The sequence below is a fragment of the Canis lupus genome, chromosome 28, assembly GCF_003254725.2.
Source record: "Canis lupus dingo isolate Sandy chromosome 28, ASM325472v2, whole genome shotgun sequence".
Taxonomy (NCBI): Eukaryota; Metazoa; Chordata; class Mammalia; order Carnivora; family Canidae; genus Canis; species Canis lupus.
This window is the reverse complement of record NC_064270.1, coordinates 9,866,841-9,876,501: the sequence shown is the minus strand read 5'-3', so window position 1 is coordinate 9,876,501 and position 9,661 is coordinate 9,866,841. Positions and strand designations below refer to the sequence as shown.

The 9,661-nt window shown below is 45.2% G+C and overlaps 1 protein-coding gene across 3 annotated transcripts in view; it reads right to left on the bottom strand.

Annotated features, from left to right (window-relative positions):
* Positions 1-784: 784 nt before the first annotated feature.
* The window catches only part of DNTT (DNA nucleotidylexotransferase), a 29,070-nt gene continuing 20,193 nt past the window's right edge, over positions 785-9,661 (bottom strand). For 2 of the 3 annotated variants that reach the window (XM_025466747.2, XM_025466746.3), the window contains exons 9-11: positions 5,592-5,837; positions 3,148-3,231; positions 785-1,211 (exon numbers count right to left, since the gene is read on the bottom strand). In XM_025466747.2, coding sequence (XP_025322532.1) covers positions 1,125-1,211; positions 3,148-3,231; positions 5,592-5,837 — 417 coding nt within the window. In that variant the 3' untranslated portion in view covers positions 785-1,124. The remainder of the gene's footprint in view (positions 1,212-3,147; positions 3,232-5,591; positions 5,838-9,661) is intronic. The other variant, XM_035707663.1, reaches the window with a different exon arrangement.

Here is a 9,661-nt window from a genome sequence, read left to right as displayed (position 1 = left end):
GATCCATCCACCAACTCTGCTTTGATATGTTGTGGAGGCATTTCTTTCTCACACAAGGCCTCTGATTGCTCAGCAACATGTCCCCTCTTCTTCAAATACCTAAGAACAGGTTCTACAAACCCAATCAATTACTGCCACCTGCCAACACATACTTTCAAAGCTGCCTCCCTTACCTTGGGTATCCTAAGATGAAAAGACCAAGAGAGAACACCTCCCTGAGAGAGAAAGGGCCACTAAGATCCAGAGAGAGACTCAGAGATAGAAAACAGGGGAGATATTCCTTTGGCTGGGGCAAAGTCTTTTTTTTTTTTTTTTTAAGATTATTTCTTTATTCATGAGAGACAGAGAGAGGCAGAGACATAAAAGGAGAAGCAGCTTCCCTACGGGGATCCCAATGTGGTACTCTATCCCAGCACCCCAGGATCATGACCTGAGACAAAGGCAGATGCTCAACCACTGAGCCACCCAGGCGCCCAGTTTAGGAAATTATATTACTGAGTGAAAGCAGTGGGAACACATCCATGTGTGGTCTTGTGTTGGGACGCCCAGAGAAACAGCTCCATGGACACAGAAGAAGCCGACTATGACCTGAGCAGAGTGGATCAGGAGTTACTCCATCCTCCAAAAGCTCCAGAAGGCACCCACAATGCCCTTAGAATCTCTGATCTTCTCATTAAACCTGTCTCTCCTCGAGATAAATCTTAAACTCCTCATTTTTTTCATTTTGTCACACTTTTATTTAGAATATTTTATAGTATTGAGTGAAAAAGAAGACTCTACCATCTTGTTTCCTTCTATTTTTATTGCAGATATACAGTATTTCAGCTACGCTGTGGGCAAAGTGGGCTTTGATGAGCCTCCCTGGAAACAAGCCACCAATTTCAACATCAATTCTATGGAAAAATGCATTGTGAATTCTAAGCAACAGTCATACAAATGGCCTATTAGAGCATAATCCATTACCAGGTGGTGTCTTATCATGTTTCCAAAACTATTTCTGAAAGCAATCTGCATTTCAATAAGGCTTAAAGAATCTCATATTTTCCTAAGGCATCTTTACTATAATATGAAGCATAATTTATTTAACCTAAGAAGAAAAGCTGAAAAAAAGTTGACAATTTTTTCTAGGCATTTCTTTCCCATGGTTCAATGTAATCCAATCCCAGATGTGCAAAAATTTCTTCTTCACTTTCTGCTTTGAGGAATATTTTCTGAAAGTATAAAAAGAAATATGTGCATTCAGATATTTTTAAATATCTCAATGCTGACATAGTGAAAGTTTTACTTGTAAATTGTCTTGGCAGAATGAACTATTACCAAAACATAATTCCCTGCTTCTGAGTATAAAAAGCTGTCTTAACTGACTTCTTTTTTTTATCTTAACTGACTTCTGTAATTTTTACATTTTCCCACCCAAAAATATGGTATTTTATGGATTAAAGTAAAATTACAACAGCCTTACATATTTAGCTACAGGCATTTGGTATTTTTCTTGTGGATCTGTAACCACAGTCGTTCATTAGAACCACCTGAAGGAACTTTTAAAAAAACATTGAAGCCTGAGCTACACCCCAATCCAGTGAAATTAGAATCTCAGGAGAGGTTCTACCACCAATCTATTTAAAGGCTCTGGATAAAAAAATAAAAAAAAATAAAAAAAAAAAAAAGGCTCTGGATAACTCTCATGTGCAGCCAGAATTATGCACTGCTGCTCCAGGTAATGAGGAGAAGCAATTATATGTTGGGTTCAGGCCTTCCTCTGTCCCCACCCCAACCTCCCCCAGGCTCCCACCCTATGATGTCTTTTAGACCAACCATCACTTTTTTCATCCCTTCTTGCCTTACATGCCCACAGCGTTGGGCATGTAAGATGTAGTCAGTTGTTAAACTATTTAGTATGTGTTAGTTTGTAAGTATTCCTAAATTGTGTTATGTAAATCTGCCTCCACTCACATGCTTGAGGCTTTCCTGCCAACATCTACAGCCCTCTCATCTGAGAGCACCTTGATTCTCTCTTTGGGAAACCACCTTTCCCTACTCGCAGTCCATGAGGATCAGGTGGGCCTAATTCCATCTTCAAAGAGGGCTACCACATGATCCAAGCCAGACCAAATAGCCACAGTAAAGGGTTCAGGGATGGGCACATGGCCCAGGCCTGGCCAATGAATGTCACCTAGGACTCTTGTCAGAACTATTAAGAAAGAGGTTCTTCTATGTCAAGCTTGAAGGATGAGAATCATAGGAAAACCATGCCTGAGAATGAAACCAACACTGAGGGAAATCTGCATTAGCAGCTGGATACAGCCACACCTGAAGTTGGTATTACCCCTAGATGCTGCAGTATATAAGCCAAGGACCCCTTTTTTGCCGTGCCATCTTGGTTTGGGTTTCTGACTTGTAACTGAGATAGCTCTAATTGAATACAGCTCAGTTAGACTGTAAGTTCCTAGAGCATAAGATCATTACTTATGGAGAGAAGGAGTTATTTTGTGTCTTATTCCCCTCAGAGCTTATAGTTTAATGTCCTTGACCACTGTAAGAACAGTAGACCTTGACCACTTGGAAGAGTAAACTTGTAGATTTAACAGATGAATATTTAACTCTTCATAATTCATACAGTAATTTATCATTTTGCTGAGCCATGAATTTGGATACCGAGTTATATAGCTGGAGAGTGAGCCTAGTTGATTGCCCATCTACATTTCAGGACATCTCTTTTGCTCTGTCTCTTGCAGTACACTCTCATTAATGACTTACATGGTCACTTAAAACGTTACTGCCCATTACATTTAAGGGGTACTTGAGTGGTATTTATGATTTGGGGAAATCCTTGGTTTCCTTTGGAATTATTCACTAAAAATACCAAATATAGACCAAACTCAATTAATGTTCACCGCTGTACTGGTTCTGAGGGCCCAGCAAGCTCATCATCATCGAGCCCAAAGCCCTTAAGGTACATTCTGGGCCAGGTGGGAATCATGCTCCCATCAGGATTTTTCTAGTTGCTCTTAACTGTGATCTGTGGGAGCAGGACACTTAGGGAAAAGAAACTGAACCTGAGCACTAAAATCAGGTCAGGAAAAGTGCTCAAGGAGCCCGCCATTGGGATGAGGATTGAAGTAGCCCATGTTGGGTAGACAACTCTACCTTGGTCTTGTCATATAATGCATGGTTATCCAGGATCATCTTCCGCTCATGAGAGGCATAACGCCGGAGGTCTCTCTCGAACTGCTGGACAAGATATAATTAAAATAAATTACTATCAAGTCTAGAATGTCTTCAGTATTATGTGTTTAGAGATATCTAAATCCCTATAATGAAATATTTATTTATCTCCACTAAACATTCTCAAAGCAGTTTTCTCCCTGAGGGCAAAGGTCCGTGATGACAGAGGTCTGCGCTTGCTCGTGCACACTAGAATGTAGGCTACTTGAAAACAGGAGCCCGACTTGTTAATGACCATACTCCCTTCTCTAACAGTGCCCAGCACCTAGAAGATGTACAGCAAATGTTTGTTGAGTGAATAAATAAATGTTGCAAGGATTGTGTCCAGGATAATACCTGGCCCTAGGTAAATGCTGGATAAATAGTAGGGTGTTTTTTTTTTTTTTAAGATTTTATTTATTTATTCATGAGAATACACAGAGAGAGAGAGGCAGAGACACAGGCAGAGGGAGAAGCAGGCTTCATGCAGGGAGCCCGACGTGAGACTCCATCCTGGGTCTCCAGGATCACACCCCGGTATGAAGGCGGCGCTAAACCGCTGAGCCACCCGGGCAGCCCTAAATAGTAGGTATTATTATTATTATTATTATTATTATTATTATTTGCAATATCACTATTATAGAGAGGATTAGGAGTCAGGAGACCCAAATTCCAGCCTGGATTTTGTCCCTATATGGCTGTGCATCTTTTGGCAAGTTACCCAGCTTCTCTGACTCTTGATTGGTTGAACAGGAGGATGAAGGACGTGCCTAAGTAAGGTCCCCTCTGGCTCTAACAGTCTCAGATGAGATTCTGTAAAACTGATGGTTTGAGCCGCCTATCCCAGAATATCCTGTTCCGTGGTCAAGGGTGGGCTCTGGGGCTGCAGGGAGTGAAAGCTGATCCTAAGATTGAGGATAGTTGCCACCCAGGTTGATTTTCCTGGGAGAAGGAAGCGTAGATCTCGAAACATTGATCTTTCCCTGAGAGGTAAGGAGGGAAGCATGGGGTAATCGCGCCCTCTAGTGGCGATGAGCCATCTCCTCTTTTAGGAAAGCTGGTTGAGGCTGGGACCCCTTCCCCACCACCACCTGGGGTGTAAGAAGACAGATTTTCCAAACAGAAGTCCTTTATAATGTGGCAGAGGGGGAGCCAGGGTTGTGAACAAATCAGGGTGAAGCAGATTCTGAGTGAAGTAGCTAATGGTCTGTGAAAATATGGAGGTATTACTGGGCACTGTGCTTCCTCTCAGCCCTGGGACACTGTCTTCATGCTCCCCTCTCCAGCATTTAGAGCAAAGGCTGCTCACACTATGTTATGTTGAGAACAATTCCCAGGCCCTGAAATCTTTGGGTAAAAAGGTGAAACTGAGTTTCTCACCTGCAGAATTTTAGACTAGGGGTACCTCGGTGGCTCAGTGGTTGAGGCATCTGCCTTCGGCCAAGGGGGGGATCCTAGAGTCCCAAGGATTGAGTCCCACATCAGGCTCCCTGCATGGAGCCTGCTTCTCCCTCTGCCTGTGTCTCTGCCCACCCCCCTCTCTCTCTCCCTCTCTCTGTCTCTCATGAATAAAAAAAAATCTTTAAAAAAAAGAATTTTAGACTAGAACTAATTCTGGTCACCCACCAACAGGTATCAACCTGGAGACAAAACACACCACATTCAGTGGCTGCATAAGTAGGGCATAAAGATTATAACACAAGTAGCTACCATATACTGAACAGGTGCCACATTTAAACCCATGTAGCCTCTTGTTTAATCCAAATGGCAACATTAGGAGGTTACCCACAAGAGAGATGGCACAACTGGAGCTTATAGAGGCTAAACCACTTAAAGTCGAAGAGTAGAAAGCTTAGTGTCCTATCAGCACCTGCAGAACCAATAGCAGTAATTTCCAAGAACTCTGAGACAAGAGACTAGAATGTGCTGGAAACATGCCTGTCTTCAAACAAAATGAACAAAAGGCAACCATTTCTGCCAGTGATTCCTAACTGGTCTGACCTTGTATAAAATTGGACTTCTTTTTAGAACTCTCCCCTTCCTCAACAGATTCTGCGTTCCCAGAGACTCAGGTCTGTCAGACAAGCTGCATTCTAGCTGCATCCGAAACATGAGCAGGGCTTTTTTCAAATACAGATTTCTGGGCTCCATCCATCCCCAGACTTTCTGATTCAAGAGGTCAGGAGTGGGGATGAGGGGGAGGATTTAGATGTCTAACCAGCGCCCAGGTGAACTGCTGCCGGCCTAAGCCCACACTGTTCTAAATTAATCAGTCTCACTTGACCACATGCAGGGGCAATGCCTCCCTCCGCTGCCATTGTCTCTTTCCTGGGCCTCAGTAGACTCATCTTTTGAATCCCCCATCTTTGAATCCATATAGCACTTACCCTCGAGCCAGTCCAGCCCAGCAGGGCAAAGGCACGGCGCTCATAGGGGCACATGACCAGGTCCACACGGATGGCCTTCCAGGTCTTCCCCTCCTGCTGGCTGCACTTGCCACCATCCACTCTCTGATGGTGCAATTTTAAAATCAGAAAACATTTTTGAAAATGATCTAAAGCATCCACCTTCCTGCTAGGCAACTTTAATTTTTCAAATGTCGACTCCACGAGGTCACAGTATAAAAGTAATCCCTGAAAACAAACAGAAAGATATCAGGAAGTGTCCCCAGTGGACGGGGTCTGCAATTTTATACTGGCTCTTACTGAATGCTCTCAACAGAAGCCTCACAGGTTTGAGCAGTGTGTGGCCATGCTTTTCCCTTTTGTGAGCCCACCTGGCACTGGGAGAGGAAGCCAGGAGGTGGGTGCATTATCCTCTCTCTGCTGCAGAGAAATTTAGTGGTTAGAGAGGCCAAGCCCACCTCTGGCAAAGCCACCAGAGAATCCCTCTCCTTACTTCTGAATTACAAGTCTGTGCTCAGGAACTTGCCCTACACCTTCGAGTACAAACCAACCATGAACAACAGCCCTGCCGCTTTTTAGGCAGGTGCTTTGAGTGTCCCTCTATATTATACTGATGACCCAGTTTCCTTGGCCCAAAGGGTTGTGGCTGGAGGCTCAGCCCCGCTTTGGGGTAGGACGACTCACTACTTCTAGGTAGCATTTTAAGATTGTCACTCTGTTCGCCTTGGAGAGTGGGATAAAGTTAGTGATGGTTATCCTACCTAATGTTGCCGAGTCAGAGAGATAAGATGTGTCCAGAGATCCTCCAATTTGTCTGCTCTGTGGCAATTTCTCACAGCACAGGGCAGATGTGGGGCAGGGAGAGGCAGTGATAATCAATGCTAAATCTGAGTGTCAACTAAAAAGGCAAATAACCTCAAAATAATTCCATCGTAGCTATGTTATTATGCATTCCTTAGATCAGATGTTCTCCAATTTTATCATCAGAAGCATTTGGAAAGTTTGTCACAGTACAGTTTGTAGGGCCCTCCCTTCTCCCCCCTCCCCCCAGTGATTCAGTGGAGGGAAAGTGAGAATTTGCATCTCTAACAAGTTCCCAGGTGATGCTGATGCTACTGGTCAAGGCACCACACTTTAAGCATCATTGGTTCCGTTTATTTATTTTCTTTAAAGATTTTATTTATTTATTAGAGAGAGAGAGCATGTGGGTACAAGCAGAGGCAGAGGAACAAGCAGACTCCCCACTGAGCAGGGAGCTGGCCATGGGGCTTGATCCCAGGACACCAGGATCATGACCTAAGCGGAAGGCAGATGCTTAACCAACTGAACCACCCAGGTGCCCCTGGTTTCGTTTATTTTGTTATAAGGAATGCTTTGCATTTCTTCTGCAGCCCTCCAAGAGACATTGTTTTAGTTCCACCAAACTCTGAAGGGACATTTTTCCTGACCTCAGAAAAGGACTCTAGCTCTCCAGTACATTCCTCAGGAAAGGTATTAAGAAAGAACACATTGTTTGAAGGGGGCTAGGAGGGAAGCACTGGTGTCAGGAAGACCCTTTGGGGGCAGTGGCAAATGTTGCCATAAAACAATCTAATAACCAGCTCAAGAAAACACAATTCTGCTTGTTAATGAAACTTTATGAAAATGAATACAGTATAGCAGCCTTTCTTGTAAATTTGAATTATGTACATTTGAAAAGTGAGCTATTAAAATATTACCCAGTCTTTCTTTGAAGTCCTATTTGGAATAACACCCACCTCCCCCCCAAAATCCACAACACTGGCTTCCTAATAATTATGAGCTGTGTTTGCACGACAGTCACTTTGGCTGGTTGTAGACAAGGGGCCATCCTGGGTAAGGGTTTGCTCTGAGTTTTGCAAGGTGTTTGAGAATACGTGCCTTGAAAATGCTCCTGTCTGCATGTTCAGGCACTTGTTCTGCAGTAGGGCACAAGTATCAAACACACACACACACACACACACACAGCCCCTGATGTGGCTTCCTGCTCTCTGGCTTGGGCTGTCTTGGGGCATCTCTGTGTTCTACCCTTTTGTGTTGCTCGCCATTTATTCTTTGGTAACTTCTTTCCTTCTTTGAAAATCCCTTTGAAGTTTCTGGCTCTGGCTACCCAGCCATAGCCACAGGGTGACTACATTTCCTATCAGCATGTTTTTTTCTTCCTACTACTGGAAACTAAGGGTCTCCTGACAAGGAGGGATGCCTTCCATGTTCCTCCCTCCCTCCCCAGGGGACCGAGCAGCCCACTGGCAGGCTAATGACACAGCCCTCCCCCTATCTGATAGCCAGGATCCATTATTCTTCGGTTTCTGTTTCTTCAAAGTCAAGTCTGTTTCTCAGCAGGAGTGAATATGTTCTTTACTCTAAAGAGTGTAAACACTTTCACTCTCTCAGCCTTCCAGGAACTAGGGATGTAGCCCAGTAGAACAGTGAGTGGTCCCGACCAGGGTCCTACCCACAGGGGTGAACCCCACCATGCTCAGTTAGCCCTCCCCTCTTTGGGTTAGGAGAATGCAGGCTGGAGGAGCCTTAGGCCTGGGGACCTCTACCGCACAACAGTGCTCCAAGCTCTTTTTCCTCCCTTTTTTCCCACTGACCAAGAGGTCTTCTATAAGGCTCACATTTACTTAAAAAAAAAAAAAATTAGAGATTTTATTTATTTATTTGAGGAGAGAGAGGAAGAGCACACAAGCAAGGGGAGAAGCAGGCTCCCCAGGGAGCAGGGAGCCGCCACAAGGCTCCATCCCAGGACCCCGGGATCACGACCCCAGCCATAGGCAGATGCTTAACCTACTGAGCCACCCAGGCACCCTAAGGCTCACATTTAGATTCAGCTGATGGGCGGCTCAAACCGATGCCTACTGGCTGCTCATGACGCTCACATACCCCGTGCATGCTGAGTATGTGCATGCACATACCTGCGTGGGATATTATCGTGCAATTTGGAAAATGGAAGTCTTGGTAAGAACGTCAGGGCTGAGAAGTGAAGTAGAAGATTTTAAAACCATGGTGGTAGGGGCAGGCCCAGGGCCACAGGGGTGCAGGCAGAGCTGGGACACCTGACTGCCCCTCAGTATCCCCTCCTCAAGGTCCTGTTTGTCCCCAAGTGAGGAGGAGCAGCTGCTCCTGGGGCCCTCAGCTGGCAGTGGGCCTGGCTCTCCGGCAGAACTCAGGGATAATTGTGCATGAGTGAATCATGCTTACAGCCAGTGTTTGTTAGGCATTATCAGGCCCTGTGTCAAGGGCTTTATCTAATAATTATCAGTTAATCCCCCTGCGCATTAATGAAGTGAGAGAGCCTTGCCATCTCTGTTTCATAGATGAGGAAAGATTAAGCAAAGCATACTAGGTGATAAGGCCAGTAAACGGCAGGGTTGTGCTTCAAATGTCCCAAATGCCCACACCCTGAATGTCCCAAATGCCCACACCTCCACCTGTGCCTGCCCATCTCTTTCCTTGGAGGTCAGAGGTATGACTTCCTCAAACTGAGAGAAGACGAAAGGAGAAAGGCTCCTTATCACCAGGTCTTAGTCCAGAACAGTCTCACGGCATGAGAAGTGTAGTGCCTAAAAACCCAGACTAAATAGGCCCTCCTTCACAGGGACCCCAGGTCTTGCAGTCCCACAGGCCTTGATCAGGAAGTCCATGAATTGTGCTGTCTCTCCATGAGAAATTGCCAACTTCCCTGCTTGAGCAGAGCAGAGGGGCCCATGCAGGTGGGGCTGACTCTTCCTCATCCTTCCTTTCCCTGGTTTGGCCTAGAAAGTTCACTCTCAGGTTCCCTGGCCACCCTGTGTCCTCTCTCCTGAGATGGACGAGGGGACTTGGGATGGCCTCAGAGATGAATTTGGATCTAGTTCTAATGTTGGGTCCTCCCTTCTGGTGCTCCTGGCTTTTATTTCACTTCATCTGAGGTTTCTCTCTCTCTGCCATATAGATCACTCAGGAAGGATGAAGTTGTGCCAGAAAAACACCAGCCTCAGTTTCCTCAGCCCACCAGGCTTTAGGCCTCTGGGGTCGAGCCCACTAGTCTC